Genomic DNA, 16801 nt, shown 5'->3' with positions numbered 1-16801 from the left:
GGGTCGGGGGGACACCATCTAAAAGGCACTTTCATAATGTAGATTGGATTATTCTACAATCAAGTCATCCCCCACATACTGAGGTAATTCCCATATGCAGAAATGGCTAAGAACTTCCCCCTTGAACTCGCCCCCACCATCTTTTAATACATTCCTTTCCTGCTTCAGTTGTGGTGTGCGTGCGTGTGTGTGTGTGTGTGTGTGTGTGTGTGTGTGCGCATGCTCAATTGCCCAGTCGTGCCAGGCTCCTCTGTCCATGGGATTACCCAGGCAAGAATACTAGAGTGGGTTGCCATTTCCTTCCCCAGAAGATCTTCCTGACCCAGGGATCGAACCCATGTCTCTTGCGTCTCCTACATTGGCAGGTGGATTCTTTACCACTGTGCCACCTGGGAAGCCCTCTGCTTCAATCAGTTAGAGTGAATTCTGTTCTCCGGAATTAACCCTCATCAATAGAGTGATTGATACCAGGGTGGTGGCAAGCAATAGACTTTGGAGGAAGTGAGAATCTGAGGTCAGATATCTGACCTAGTTGGATTCAAAGGCAACAATGATCCTATTAACATGAGAAGGCAGTATTCAGGTGGTCCATATCACACAGAGGCAGTGCAGTGACCTGTGGTCACTTTGGAGGAAAATAAGGCTTTGGGAGACAGGGCTGTTGGGAGATAAAGCACTGCCATGAGAATAAGGAATATAAAACCTGGGGGGTGAACTGGCTGCTTCCAATTGCACAGAGTATTTAAAGAAAGAAACAACAACCTCAGGGTTTTTTCTTCCTTTTAAAAAATAGCTTTATGTAGGGCTTCCCTGGTGGCTCAGTGGTAAAGAATCTGCCTACCAATGCAGGAGACACAGATTCAACCCCTGATTTGGGAAGATCCCAAATGTCAAGGAGCAACTGAGCCTGTGCTCTAGAGCCCCGGAGCTGCAACTACTGAAGCCTGTAGGCTCCGGAATCTGTGCTCTGCAATAAGAGCAGTCACTGCAACTAGAGAGTAGCCCCCACTTGCTGCAACTACAGAAAAGCCCGCGCAGCAACCAAGACCAGCACAGCCATAACAAACTAAATAAAATTATTAAAAAAATACTTTAAAAAAGAAAAGTAGTTTTATTGTCAATTTAGTTCTGTATTTTGTTGTTTAGTCACACAGTCATGTCGTACTCTTTGAGACCCCATGGACTGTAGCTCACCAGGCTCCTCTGGGTCCTCCAGGCAAGAACACTGGAGTGGGTTGCCATTTCCTTCTCCAGGGGATTTTCCTGACTCAGGGTTGGAACCCGGGTCTCCTGCATTGCAGGTTTATTCTTTACTGCTGAGCCACCACGGAAGCAGTCATGTGTAATGACATACAATAAACTGCACACATTAAACTGTATGGTTTGATGTTTTGACATATATATGTACACACACATACATACACACACACTTGTGAAACCATCACCATAATCAAGGTAATGAATATCTATTACCCTCACCTCCCAGCCCAAGTTTCCCTTTCAATCAATCTCTCCCGCTTCCTGACATTCGCAGGCAACCACTGAGCTGCTTTCTATCACTACAGATTAGTTTGCCTTTTCTAGAATTTTTTTTATAAATGGAATCACACAGTATGTACTCTTTTGTCTGGCTTCTTCCAGTTGGGATAATTATTATAGTCATTTTGAGATTTATTCCTTTCATTGACTATATCAATAGTTCATCCCTTTTTATTGTTGAATAGTATTCCATTACACGGATCTGTCAAATGTGTTTATCTAGTCATTTGTTAATGAATATTTGGGTTGCTTTTAGTTATGAATAAAGTTGCCATGAACATTAGCATTAGGTCTTTGTGTGGATATATACTTATATGCTTTCATTTTTCTTGGGTAAATACCTAGAAGTGAAATCGATGGATTATATGGTATGTGAAACGCTTGACTTAAAAAAAAACAAAACTGCCATGCTATTTCACAGGGTTTGTATCATTTACATTTCTACCAGCAGTGTGTGAGAGTTCCAGTTGCTCCATATTGTATCCAACACTTGGTATGGTCACTCTTTAATTTTAGCCATTCTAATGGCTCGTGGTGGTATCTCATTTTGATTTTTAATTTGTTTTCCCCTGATGACTACTGATGATGAGCATTTTTTCTTGTCCTTATGTGTTATCTGTATATTTTCACCTACTCACCCATTTTTTGGTGACATGTCTGTTGAAATCTTTTACTCACTTATGTTAGAATCTTTTCTCATTATCAAGTTTAGAGTTCCTTTTAGATGCAGCCTACAAACTCTTTATCAGATATGTCTATCTGCAAATAATTTCTCTCTGTGACTTGCCTTTTCATTCATTTAACAATGTATTTTTGAAGAGTTCCTAATTTTGGTTGAGTCCAATTTACCAAAAAACTTTTTTTAATAATTGGAAAAGTAATGAACCAGTGTTGTGATAAAGAAATCTTTGTAACCCAAGGTCACAGAGATCTTCTCCTGTGTACTCTTCTTACAGTTTTAAGGTCTACATTTAGGCCTATAATATATTTTGAGTTGAATCTTGTGTGTTTGGTGTGAGGCACAGGTGGGCAAATTTTCCTAAAGGGTCAGATAGTAAAGATTCTGGGCTTTGTGGGCACCCAGTCTCTGTCATAACTACTCAACTCTGCAAGTAGTGCAAAAGCAGGCTGAGGCAAAAATAAATGAGTGTAGCTGTGTTTCAACAACTTTCAAAAACTGTATTTCAAAAACTTTATGTCTAAGAACAGGCACTGGCCACATTTGGCCCAGTGGCCAGTTTGCTTCTTTAAATGCCTTCCTTAAATGTCTTTTTCAAATCTTCACACAGCACTGAAACTCTCCAGGCAACACATGCAGCCCCAACCAGTCCTGTCTGTTGAGTCTGCTCCCGCCTGGCTTAAAGATCCTTAGCAGGTACCTCGCAAGAAGATGGCAGTGTTTCTCATGTGCCACCCCCACATTTCTTCACTGCTTTCAGACCTACAAGCAATCAAGTGTATTTCTGTATGCCCCAGAGGACAGAGCACAAAGTCTGACTCAGGAAGAGCTGTCTACATGCTGGAATCTCAGGAGGACAAAGCAAAATGTTAGGTCATTCAGCATCTTCATTCACTGCCTGCTTTAGGGTGGCGATAAAAGTCAAGAAGGTTAGGTCAGATTCTGTCGCTAATGCTGTGTGATACTCTTCCTTGGTATTCCCACCTGTGTGTGTGGTGGTGGGGGGTGGGTAAGGATGAGAGATTTCTCTTAACACTCTCATTGTTACTGAGTTGATAAGAATAAGACAATACATTTCTTACCCCATCTGGTTTGCTCTCTACCAGACAATTCCAACGCTGCCTTCTCCTCGAATAGCTTTTAAAAACTGTTTTCTTTCTTTTTAAGAGCACTGTACAAATGCAAGGTATTGTTACAGTTTTCTCTTTTTAAGTAATTCTAGAAAGCCCAGCCCCAGGATTTCACAATCTGTCGTTGTCCCTTGGTGCCTCTGCCTGTTGCCAGGGAAAGAGATTATCCTGGCTTGAGGAAGGTCAGCCAGCCCCAGCAAGATCGCTAACACGGTTTGGCTTGCCATCCCCAATCACGGATTCACAGTCAGTGATACAGAGACTGGGCAAAACCACTCCAGGGCCAAGCAGAGTGGCCGGCAAGAGGAGAAGCAACACTCAGCCCCACTCAAGCTCCTCACAGGCCACTCTAATCACCACCCACGCCTGCAGGAGGGCACAGCTCCCCAGTCTGAACAGCAGACAGGCTGCAGTCTGTCAGAATTCTGAAAGAGGTAAGGTCTTAGAGAACAGAGCCCTCATCTGCATGGCCCTAGGGGCCCTGCTTTGAACACAGCAGAGATGAAAGAGCAGATCTCCCAGACTACTAGACGAGCTGGTACACACGCAGCACAGACATAAAAATATTTATCATAGTCATCTCTAAATGTATGCAAGAGCCTGAGGCCTAGAGATGTGCCACCTTCCATGCTAACCTCTTAAATGAATATCTGACTTTATTAAGAGTGGATTTATTATTTTGCTATTATTAAGAATGATCCCTGGTTTACATAAGGGTGAATAACTTGAAAAGGAATTTTACATCATTGTCTAGATCCTCACAACAAATCGTTAAGGGCAGGAGAGCAGTCACCCTTGCTGGGGACTGCAGTTCAGAGAGGAGACAGGTGACTTGTCAGACATCATGCAACTGGAAAGTGGTAAGGCTGGTGAAGAACCTCCAGGTACTCTAACCCCAAGTTTAATGCTCCTCCCTCAGTCCTCTGTGTTGAGTGGACTGTTTTCTCATCAGGTGAAATGCCTTTGTAAGGAAGCACATGGAGGAAAAGAGATGAGTTAACTGATGCCTAAAGCAAGTTGAATCAGCCTACAAACAAGGAGTCAGCTGATAGGGCCAGATTGGGCCCCAGTCCCCAATCCTCTCTTCTTGACTGACAATATTGCCCTTGCCTTAAAAAACAAACTGGTTAGAGTGCAAACACTGTATTTTCTTTACAGAAGTATTCATCATAGAGAGCTTTAAATAGTCATCTCCCCAAGGAATCTAAGATCAGGTTCAAACGACAAAATGGTCTGTAAACACAATCTGGGGAGAGACCAGTATATTGTATGGGCTTCCCAGGTGGTGCTAGTGGTAAAGAACCTGCCTGCCAGTGTAGGAGACTCAAGAGACATGGGATTGATACCTGGGTTGGGAAGATCCCCTGGAGTTGGAAATGGCAACCCACTCCAATATTCTTGCCTGGAGAATCCCATGGACAGAGAAGCCTGGTGGGCTATAGTCCATAGGGTCACGAAGAGTCAGACCTGACTGAGCAACTAACACATACACATATATTTTGTAAAAGGTCCATATATATATATATATATATATATATATATATACAGGCAATTACATATGCAGATAGACATTGGGGTAATCTGAGACAGAGAATGGGACAAAAAAACCTCTGAAGGCTATAGGTGTGATGGTCTCTGACTCTTTCTCTCCCACCCTCAATAAAGAGGTTGAGGACTCACTTGTGTGTGTACTCATAGAAGAAGATACACATAGTGAGGGAAAGTCTGGCTTTAACACCAAGGCTGAAGTTCAATGATGCTGCTTTCCAAGAAGGTTGCCTTTGACTTTTCTAATGAAAAATTAATAGGCACTTACTTGCTGCTGACTTTAATTACATTTGCTAAAGACAAGTGTCTGCCAACCAGCATGGCTCTGGCTGTCTTCTGTGCTGGATCTGCTCTCAGCAAAGCTCATTGGTTTTGGGAGGAGAAAGGGTGCCATTTTGCCTGAGCAGCTGAAGAGGCAGACACATTGTAGGATGGAAATTGTATCATATTTTCTGCTAATGGATCCCCACCCATAGGCAGTCACCTGACAGGGAAGCTGAATTAAACATGCCTTAGTAGAGCACAGACCAGGATTCTGAAACTGGGTTGAGGATCCCAAAGAACCAAGGAGATTTTGAGAGAGGGCCACTAAGCCTTGTTTGTAGGCATAAGATGCTTGCCTACAAATACAGAATCACTTTTCTAGCATATATAAATACTACTGGTATTAGTAAAGTATTAATTCATTTACCAAATGAAAATCAATTAATAAATTTATAATAGTTTTTTACCACTATATATATTCTTAACTAAGGGTACATAAACACCATGTTGAGGTCCTTGAAATTTTTTTACCTTAAAAATCAGCCTCAGGGACTTCCCTGGCAGTCCAGTGGTTAAGACTCCATGTTACCAAGGCAGGGGATGTAGGTTTGATCCTTGGTTGGAGAACTAAGATCCCACATGCCATGTGGTGTGGCCAAAAAAAAAAAAAAAAGAGCAAGAGAGTCTTCAGAGAACTCCCTGGTAGTCTGGTGGTTAGGACTCCACACTCTCACAGCCAAGGGCCTGGGTTCAATCCCTGGTTGGAGAATTAAACTCTCATAAGCTGTACGGTGCAGCAAAAAGAAAGAAAGAAAGAGCCTTCATACAGGAAAAGACTAGGAACCTGACACTAGGGTATAACTGAAGTGGGATTACTGAAGGAATGGTCTTTCTGGATCCCACTTTCTCCCATTTTTAAACAGCTTTATTAAGATATATTCCATAAAGTTCATCCATTCAAAGTATGAAATGCAATTTTTTTAGTATAGTTAGAGATGTGGAACCATCTCCATAACCTCAGAACAGCTTTCACCTTCCCACTGTACTCATTAGCAATTAATCCCCATCTCCCCTATCCATTCCCTCCAAATTCTAGGCAACCGCTGATCTCTTTTGTGTTTCTATAGATTTTCCTCTTTTGGACATTTCATATAAATAGGACCATACAATACGTGGTCTTTTGTGACTAGAGGAATGTTTTGAATCCTCAAAACTCCATTCAGTTGTTGTATATCCAACTCCCACACATACTTTCGTCTTCTCACCTCTCCCAGAAGCCCTTCTTGCTCACCTAAGTCTATCAGAACACCTCCTTCTATAGTTCTCAGCCTCTTTGTTCAAGTAGAGCTTGGCATAAGCTACATGGCCCATCTTCCCCGGTGCTGCGCTGTTCTCTAGATTTCTGTGACTTTCTCACCTCCAACTTCTTGGGGATGGCATTTTACCTGCGTACTTCTTGGGCTCCCCCCACTCAACTGTGTCCAGCACAAGTTTTCTGCTTGAAATGGATAATCAGTTTATGAGTGTTGAAAGAATAAGTGGCTCATAAGGATGTTTCCATACTTTTAGGAAAATGAGATTCAGAAGAAAGTGCAAGAAAGCAAAATCAAGAACAGGATCAAAGATAAAGCATGGGATATGGATATTAGAATCCAAAGGGTTGGCAGCTGCCCATCAGCAGTAATCTAGTATTGTGACTAGAGGGCATTAAAAGGCCCTGGGCCACAAAGGGTCTCCCATTACCTCCAGCAGCAGTTGGAAGAACATATTAGTCACTCCTTCAGCTGAAGGCATTAACCGCCTCCATTAAAATGCAAATGTCAACACCTGCGAGAGTGGCAGATCAAGCTATTATCAGCCATTTCCACCTCAGCTACAATCTGAGCTCTTTGAATATTTCCTGTTCCCTGAGGCCCAGAGGTCTGGAGGTGTGTGTAGAGTCTGGAAAAATCTAGGGCCCAATTCCCTATGGCCGATTGCAAACTACCGTCCCGATTTCCAAGCTAAGGAAGTCAGAGGCCCTTGGTTCCTCCTCACAGCTCCTTGTGGGGGACGGGTTAGGGTGGAGGGTGACTCCCAGGAACCTCAGACATCTGTGCCCAGTGGCAAAGATACGGGGCCCCAAGCCTCCATGGATGACCTACCTCCAGACACACAATGTTCCATCCTGTTAGCTACTCTCTGCCTTGGGGATAGTAAGTTATTTCCTCAAAGGAAAGGTAAGTCATCTAGTTTTAGGCATAGGACTTGCTCTCAAAATGCAAATATCCAGAGGAGGGTGACATATCTTTGGGGAATTGTGTGTTAGTTGCTCAATCGTGTTTCACTCTTTGTGACCCCATGGCCTGCAGCCCATCCATGGAATTCTCCAGGCAAGAATACCGGAGTGGGTTGCCATTTCCTCCTCCAGGGAATCTTCCTGACCCAGGGACTGAACCAGGGAATTAGATGATCTTGAAGATTCTTCCACCCTTGAGAAAGCCTAGGGTTCTTAGAGTTCTTTATTTCCTTGTGAAGACCTCTTAGGGCAGGGCTCTCCCAGGCAGTAGGGGAAGTTTATTTTTAACCTCCAATTCCTAACTGGCTGTCATTTCTGCACTCTTCCTTCCTTCTCCTGGGCCCATGCCTTCTTCTGCTTCCATTTGCCTTGGAACTGCTTAGTGGTCTCAAGTGTTCTCTTGTTCCTCTCCCTAACTCACTCCTGCTCCTAAAGAGCAAGCATCCTTTCTCTCAGTGAGAAAAACTTGTTTTGGTATTAGAGGGAGAAGCCTGATTAAACTTATCTACACTAACAATAATGACTGGCAGTCCTGGCAAAAACTCTTCAATCTCCCAGAAGTATCTGCGATAAATTTTTCAACTAGGTTTTTTTTTGGCTGTGCTGGGTCTTCATTGTGGGTTTTTTCTCTAGTTGTAGTAAGCAGGAGGCTACTCTCTAGTTGCAGTGTGCACGCTTCTCATTTCAGTGGCTTCTCCTGTTGCAGAGCATAGGCTCCAGGGCACTTGAACTTCAGTACTTATGGAACGTGGGCTCAGTCATTGCAGCTCCCAACTAGGGCATAGGCTCAATAGTTGTGATGCAACGGTTTAGCTGCCCTGAGGCATGTGGGATCTTTTCAGATCAGGGGTTGAACCCATGTCTCCTGCATTGGCAGGCAGATTCTTTATCCATGAGCCACTAGGGAAGCCCCTCAACCACTTTCTTGAAATATAATTTATATACCACAAAGTTCACCCAGTTGGGTTAAAGTGCAATTCATTGACTTTCAGTATTTTTCTCTAGTTGTGCAAACATCACCGTAATCTAATTCATGACGCCACCCCCAAAGAAATTTTTTACCTATTAGCCATCACTTCCCAGTCCTCCTCTCTTCTAGGCCTAAACAAATACTAAGCCACTTTCTGTCCCTAGATTTTTTACATTCACTTTTAGGGAATGATTGTCATCCCAAAGCATGACTATCTAACGGTGAGATAGTACTTACACTATCCCACTGTGAGGAAGCACTGTGAGGAAGGAAGGTATTTTTAGGTACAAAAGTATTACTGAGACTCACTTCTACAAATATTTCTAAACATTCTAAAATACTAGTATTTTAATTTCCAAAGTACAACTATTCTTTCAAAAAGAAGTCTGGGGGAAATGAAGAATGAAGTCCTGAAGGGTAACTGAGGTACAAGGGGCAGATGGCTGGAAAAAAGGGTCTGCAGATCTCCCAAAGGACCTGCTGTGTCCTGGAGGGCATAGGCCCCTCTCCTTGCAAACTAAGTACTCACTTCAGACAGAGCCCCGAGGTGGTCCTTGGGTTAGCTATCTGATGACAACATCCAGGTGTACATCCTGAGTTGCTCTTCATAACCTCTGCTTTTCAGGATTTCCTGAGTGGTCCAATGGTTAAGAATTTTCCTGCCAACACAGGGGACATGGGTTTGATCCCTGGTCCGGGAAGATCCCACATGCTGCAAAACAACTAAGTCTGTGCACCACAGCTACTAGAGCCTGCACTCTAGACCTAAGAGCTGCAACTACTGAGCCCATGTGCTGCAACTACTGCCAATGTGCCCTCGAGCCTGTGCTCCGCAACAAGAGAACCCATTTGCAATAAGAAGCCTGTGCGTCACAACTAGAAAGTAGCCCCCATTACCAAAACTGGAGAAAGGTTGCTCGCAGCAACAAAGAACCCGAGGGCCGCAACTAAGACTCATTGCAGACCCAAAAAAAAAAAGTTTCTGCCTTTTGCCCTTGTGACCCTCACCTTTCTCGGTTTTCATCTGACCTTTCGAACTCCTCCTCTATACAGTGGTTGACCCCTGGGTTTCCCATCCAAGTACCAACCAGGCCTGACCCTGCTTAGCTTCTGAGATCAGACGAGATCAAGCCCGGTCAGGGTGGTATGGCCATAGACAACCCCTGGGTTTCCTTGTCAGCCCTTCACAGCTGTCCTCCAGCCAATGGCATCATTCCCATTGCCATGTCACTTCTGGGCTCCATCTATACCTTCTCTGACATAGCTTCCTGACTAGTCCCCTCTGCTCTTAAATCTTGCTTTTCCAAGCTAGTTACATTGCCAGAATCTGCCTCCCAAAACATAACAGCCCAACCTCTTTTCCCCAATTCAGGCACTCTTCCCTGTCTTTAAACTGAAGCCCACGCTCCTCCAACGGAGTGTTAAAGAGCCCAACCCACTTTTCAATCTTCACACATGGTTGCCAGTCAGTCACTGAGCCCCACCCCACCCCTCAGACTCCATTCTCATCACTATTCCCCAGATGTACCATTTGTTTATCCAACAAACAGCTAAGGAGTACCTCCTATATGCCAGGTACCGGGCACAAGAATGAGAAAGATACCAATTCTGCCCTCAAGGAGTTCAACAGACTGTGGAAACAGTTCTGAAAACAAGTCAAGACAATACAACGTGACAAGTGCAATAAAAGAGAAAAGCAAGGTGTGCTAGGAGCTGAGGAGGAGGGAGTGCCTAGCCTGGGGTTGGGAGCGGGGGAGGGAAGAGGCTTTAGAGAGGCATCGCAGAGGTGCTATAAATTTGGTTTGTGCTGGGGGTGTATGTGAAGAGTGATCTCTGCAGAGGCTTATAGAATCCTTTAGGGGTGGCTAGATGATGTGGTGAAGTGGTGGATACTGAAAGCTGGCAGGTAGGAAGAGGAAGTTTTTTGGACAGCTTGCAGTCGGGGTGTGACATGTATGATCAGATGGGAACAAAGTGGGGGATAGACTGGATGGCAAGGAGGGAGAGTTGGTAACTGGCCAGGCAAGAAGGGAGGACCTGGGCAAAGGTAGTAGCCAGAGAATGTGGAAGAGACAGATTTGAAAAGACATGGGTATGGCGGCAGGACTGTGGGAATCGGGATAAGAGGGCTCACCAGTCTAAGATCCAGGATTTGGGCAGATGGTAATTCCACCAGGGGTGAGAAAACAGAGGGAGGAGAAAGCTTCTTGGGTGATGACCTTTGTTTTAGAACAAATGAATCTAGGGTGTTGATGGATACCAAGAAACATCCACAGGGATTTCTCCAGTGGACAGGGGTAGGTAAGACTGGAACTGAGAAGGGGAGGCAGGGGCATAAGATTCAGATTTCAGAAATACCTTAGTGAAAAGATGTTTATCTTTTGGCTCAGCAATACTACTTGTAGGAATTTCTCCTAAGGATACAATTAAAGATGTGTGTGAAGATTTATCTACAAAATGCTCATTGTTTATAACAGTAAAAGAGTGGAAACTTTTTATAAACTGCTATGACAGTGAAAAATGCCCAACAGTAGGAGACTGGTTAAATAAATTTTGCTATATTCATGCAATGGAATTCTGCTCAGACAACAAAATGGGTATTGTAGATGGATGCTTATTGGTATAAAAAAAACCCACATATTTTGCTAAGTAGAAAAAAGCAGATTCTACAACTCTTTGTAAAAAGTCCCATTTTTTGTTAAGAGAAAAATTAAGATGTTAATCTTGCTAGGTGTAATTTATAAATGTTTTCTTTTGTCTTTCTTTTTTCTAGTTTTCCCACATTTAATCATACATTGTTTTTGTTATAAGATGATGGTTATATAAAATTTGTGAATAAAATGGAAAGAAATGACCTAGGGAGAGCTTAGGGAATGAGAAGATCAAAGATGGAACCCAACCACCTTAATACCTCAGGTCATCTGGTTTCTGTCCATGCAGCTGCCAGTCTGGGTGTTCTTATATCATATTTGCTGCATGGCTGTGTGGTAGAGTACAAGTAGACTGAACTTAGTTTCCATTCTGCTACACAAACTGGGCAAACTTTGATTCTGTAAGTTTTGGTTTTCTCATCTCTATAGTGGAGAAAATGACATCTTCTTCAAAAGGGTTATATGACAATAAGACTCACAGACATATTGTTGTTGCTTAATACCAGTCCATTCTCTTTTTTCTCTTGACTCCTATTCTGCTGGCTCCAGATTCAACCTCTTTTTGGCGCCTACAGTAGGAATTAATGCCTCCTCTCTCCAACCCCCAAAGCACTCTCTCTGGTCCTCTGTTGAATACTGACTGAATTGTGCTCTGAACTGGAGTTAGTGGCTAGCTGCTCTCCCTCCCTGACCGTAACTAGAGGTGGGTAAACTCCATCCCTGAAGCACCTAGCACAGTGCTTTGCACATAGAGGGTGCTCTATGAATGTTTGTTGGCTAAATTCAGGCTTCAGGCTTTTTAAGACTTTGCTAATCATGGATTGATTACTCAAACGCTGGAATACTCTAGGGTTAGTTTATTCAGATCTCTTGGAAGGGTTCTCCTCTCAATTTGCAACTCTGGCAAGGTTTATCTTCCAATTTCCGAAGAGATGACCAATAGAGAAACGATGGGAGGCTCACCCAGGCCTCTAGTCTCTTTGTCAGAAGCTCCGCAGGGAGAGTGGGGGGGCCCGGGGGTGGGGGGAGAAAGTGAAGGTTGTTTCTCCCTCCTGGGATTAGAGGTGACTGTTCCCCACCCGTCCAGAGTTTAGGCTGCAGGAACTTGCAGCAGGACTGCTTGGGGGAAGAAGAATTGGAGAGGTACCTCATTCCACAGGCCTAGGTCCTTTAACCCAAAGAAAATTCCTCTCCACTCCTGCCTCTTTGTCGCTGTGTAGGAGCATCTGGTCCCCCTCCAGCGGGGCATCTCCACTGTGCTCTGGTGCCTATCTTTCCTGATAACACCTTGCAATGTAAGGAGCCAGCCTGGAGCTGATGAAAGATCTTTTGGTTGCAAATCAGGAGAACTGTGTGGCCCATGGCAAGTTAATTAAGCTCTGAAGCTCTAGTTTCTGCACCTGTAAACTGGGAATAATCACCCGGGCACTGTCCCCTGTCACAACCCAGGGTTATTGAGGGGAGTCAAATGAGATTTCAATAATAATAATTAAAACAACATATGAACGAGCAAAGAGCGCTCTTCACACATGCCAGGTGTTTGTAATGCTGTCTGCGGGGTTCTTGCTCGGTAACTAGCCACCAAAGCATTCCTGTCCGCCCAGCCCTGGTTGCATCGGCCTCACCAACTGCATCTCCATCTTTCCCGTAACTGTCTTCCTGGGCCGCAGAGATCCTCGGTCTCTCCATCTCTCCCGTCCATTTCCGGGTCTGGCTCTTGGGCCCCTCTGGCTCTCCAGGGACTCTGGTCTTCGGCTCCCTGCGGCAGTCGCTGCCTGGGCGCCCCCGGCCCGGGTGCGCCCTCCTTTGGCACAGCCGCCCGGCCAGAGAATCGCCCAATAAGAGAGCCGGGCTCAAGTCTGACAGCTCAGGAAACGGCCAATCGAGCCGGGCCAGGGAAGGGGGGCGCAGCGCGGGGGCTGAAGTTGGGTTGAATGGGGGGATGGGGGATTAAAGGGGGATACAAAAGAGGGGAGCTAGGACTAGGGGCATAGGAACCCAAGCAAAGGGCGAGGGAGGACCGCATGCCACCCAGGTCGGGCGAAGGGACCGCGGGCTGGATGCGGCTCCAGGCGCCAGGGAGGGAGGGGGGGCAGAGAGAATTTTAGGTGAGGAAGGGGAGCGGGGCCCCCCACGGTAAAGGGCGGCTCACGAGGCCGGGCCTGAGGATGCCGGCGGGGCGCCGAGGCGGGGGCCGCGGCCGGGTCGGGGGCGGAGGCGGCCGCGCGCCGCTGTGAGCCGAGGCCCGAGCGGCGCGGGGGGGCGGGGAGGCGGCGGGAGGAGGGGATGCGGAGGGCGCTCCGGCGGCGGCGGCGGCAAGCGGGCGAGAAGGGAGGAGCGGCGCGAGCGGCCGGAGCAGCGCAGGGCCCGAGGCGTGCATGGCGCGCCGCGAGCCCGCCTCCCGCGGCTCTCCCCGGAGCGCCCCCGGGGCGCAGCAGCGGCTCTCGGGCCGGCCTCTCTCGTGTGGCTGCATCTGAATCTCTCGATCTCTGGATGCCGTGCTCCCTGGGAGAAGCCCGCCTGCGTTGGGGCGGAACGGCGGCGGCGCTGCGCCGGATTCCGCCCTCAGCCTAGTCCTTCTGCGCCCGGCCGCGGTGGGCCCGCAGCCGGTGGCGAGGAGCCTGGGGCTTGAGGAGTCGGCGCGACAGCCCTCCTGGGCCGGCGGGTCCGGGCCAGCCCAGCTCCGTTTTGGGGGAAGGGGTAGGAGAGAGGGGAAGGGCCGCGGTGCAGGAGCCGGTCCTCGCCCCCGCCCCCTGCGCGGACCGGCTGAAGGCTGGGCTCGGCTTTGGCCCGGGCCAAGCTCCCACTCTCGCCGCGGGAGGTGGTGGGGGATGCGGGCGACGGCCCCCTTGGGCTCCAGGACCCTCCCCCCAGGGCTCTGGAGCTGTTGCTCCGCCCGCCGCCCCCTCCCCCGTCCTCTCCACCCCCCCATCCCACCTCCCCACCCCTCGTAAGGAAATAATGCTGGCTGGCGCCCGCACCTCCCAGTCGCTCCCAGTCCGCCGAGAGGGAAGGGCGCCCGCTTCGTCTCCACGCCGGGACCCCTGCCGAGCCGCCCTAGCTGCCTCCTTGCCGCGCGTGCCGCTGGTCTCCGCTTAGGCAGAGTCTGCGAGTGCCGCGCCCGGGAATTGCCAGTCCCGGGGAGGCGCCGCCCGCAAGGACACCTCTCCGTCCCGCCTCGTCCGCAACTCCGGTCCTTGTCGAGCTCGACGCGAGCCAGGAGTCCGGACGTCCCTCTGCGCGCGGCTCAGCAGCTCGAGCAGTCCCCGCTGCCCCTGCTCGGAGCCAGCTCCCTCTCGGACCTGGGGCTCCCGACGCGGATTTTCAGCCACTTCTCACCTCGGGGCTGTGTCTGCCTCCCGCTCGCTCTTCCGCTGCCCTCCTTCTCCGCTCAGGACGGGGGTGCCAAGATGCCCCGCTACTGCCCAGGGCCCCGGGCCGCCCCCGACGTGTGACCCCAGCCTGGTCCCCCTACTCGGCCGTCCACCTTCCCCTTGGAGACCCCCGGCCCGGCCCCCGGGGGAGGAGGAAGAAGACGACGAGGCCGAGGGGGGGATGTCCAGCTCCAAAAGCGTGAGCCCCCCGGGCTACGCGGCGCAGACAGCGGCGGCGCCGGCGTCCCGGGGAGGCCCGGAACACCGCTCCGCGTGGGGAGAGGCCGACTCCCGCGCCAATGGCTACCCCCAAGCCCCAGGGGGTTCGGCCCGCGGCTCCACCAAGAGACCTGGGGGGGCGGTGACCCCGCAGCAGCAACAGCGCCTGGCCAGCCGCTGGCGCAGCGACGACGAAGACGATCCTCCGCTGAGTGGCGATGACCCCCTGGCCGGGGGCTTCGGCTTCAGCTTCCGTTCCAAGTCGGCCTGGCAGGAGCGCGGCGGCGACGACTGCGGTCGCGGCAGCCGGCGGCAGCGGCGGGGCGCGGCCGGCGGGGGCAGCACCCGGGCGCCCCCTGCGGGCAGCGGCGGCGGCTCGGCTGCTGCGGCCGCCGCAGCGGGCGGGACAGAGGTGCGCCCCCGTTCGGTGGAGCTAGGCCTGGAGGAGCGGCGTGGCAAGGGCCACGCGGCCGACGATCTGGAGGCCGGCGCCGTCGAGGAAGACGAAGGGTCCGGGGATGGGGGCAGCTCGGCAGGCTCGGGCGCGGGGCCTGGTGCGGTGCTGTCGCTGGGCGCCTGCTGCCTGGCACTGCTGCAGATATTCCGCTCGAAGAAGTTCCCATCGGACAAGCTGGAGCGGCTGTACCAGCGCTACTTCTTCCGTCTGAACCAGAGCAGCCTCACGATGCTCATGGCTGTGCTGGTGCTCGTGTGCCTCGTCATGTTAGCCTTCCACGCGGCACGGCCCCCGCTGCAGCTGCCCTACCTGGCCGTCCTAGCGGCCGCTGTGGGTGTGATCCTCGTCATGGCCGTGCTCTGCAACCGCGCCGCCTTCCACCAGGACCACATGGGCCTGGCCTGCTACGCGCTTATCGCCGTGGTGCTGGCCGTCCAGGTGGTGGGCCTGCTGCTGCCCCAGCCGCGCAGTGCCTCCGAGGGCATCTGGTGGACTGTGTTCTTCATCTATACGATCTACACGCTCCTGCCCGTGCGCATGCGGGCTGCGGTACTCAGCGGGGTGCTCCTGTCCGCCCTCCACCTGGCCATCGCCCTGCGCACCAACGCCCAGGATCAGTTCCTGCTCAAGCAGGTAGGGGCCCACCTGGGCACAGGTACTGGATAGTAGGGTGTGCAGGCCTTGGCCTGACTCCAAAGAGAGGCAACCCACCTTCACCCTTTAAACTGGTGAGAAGATCCAGAGAGACATGGCTCTGTCAGCTGTGTGGTGTCTTCTAGCCTCTGACCCCCTACTCTGAGCCCTAGCATCTTCCTTCACAAAAAGGGTGCTCTTCTATGTAATGTTCCCGCTGACAGAAGACACACCAAAGCCTATCCATTATTGTAGGGATACTAATGAGGAAGGCGGGTTGGAGGAGAAAATTCTTTGGAGAGGTCCCCTTCTCTTCCTGTGCTTCTGTCCTTGTATATATGGCCCCTGACCGAAGTGACTGGACCTTCTAATCCCTCTCCCAGCCTCTCTCTGGGAAGAGCCACTGATAGTTTGTAGTGAACTCAGTTGAGTCCTGGATGGAGGATTGATGAGGGGAAACCCTAGGAACTCCTTGCCTAGTCTTAGGGAGGAGAAAGGGTAACCCTGCCAGTTGCCTGAGACTGGGGGTTTGAAAGCTGGAAATATACCTGAAATTGAGGGAGGGCTGACAAATGTGTTTCATTTGTGAAAGTGCCCACAGCCAAAAAGCTGCCTTCAGCAGAAGTGGGAAGCAACCTTTGTGTGTGGTGACAGTCCTCTCCTGGCCAGAGCAAAAAGCTAGTGTTGTATGTCAGGACCCCTTCATGTGGGTGCTCCTGGTTATTACTTGTGGTGGGGGCTTTTTTCACTCCTGGAATGAGTTAGGTGAGCCTCAAATGATGGGATCAGGAGGAAATAAAACTTCTGCCTGGTTAACTGGTGATTCCTCTGAAGACTTGTGAGAGGAAGGCATGCTTGCCATGGTGACCTTGGATGAGACTGGCTCTTCTGACATACACACCTTCTCCCCTTAGCAGTGCCCTTGTCTGTGGCACCATGGGCCTCATCCACTGGCCCCTGCTCAGCCTACTTGGTTGTGCTGCAGCTTGACTGTGAGAGTCAAATGGCCCCTTGCTGCAGTCTAGTCTCTTGACCGTAGACCCTACTGCACCCCCTACC

At 49.6% G+C, this 16801-nt stretch overlaps 1 protein-coding gene across 1 annotated transcript in view; it reads left to right on the top strand.

Annotated features, from left to right (window-relative positions):
• The first annotated feature begins 14290 nt into the window (after positions 1–14290).
• ADCY5 (adenylate cyclase 5) overlaps positions 14291–16801 on the top strand; it is a 158102-nt gene continuing 155591 nt past the window's right edge. The window contains exon 1 of the mRNA XM_043473156.1: positions 14291–15742. Within this exon, the coding sequence (XP_043329091.1) occupies positions 14615–15742 (1128 nt within the window). The 5' untranslated portion in view covers positions 14291–14614. The remainder of the gene's footprint in view (positions 15743–16801) is intronic.

The sequence above is a fragment of the Cervus canadensis genome, chromosome 7 (assembly GCF_019320065.1).
Source record: "Cervus canadensis isolate Bull #8, Minnesota chromosome 7, ASM1932006v1, whole genome shotgun sequence".
In the NCBI taxonomy this organism is placed as follows: Eukaryota; Metazoa; Chordata; class Mammalia; order Artiodactyla; family Cervidae; genus Cervus; species Cervus canadensis.
This window is presented reverse-complemented; position numbering and strand designations above follow the sequence as displayed.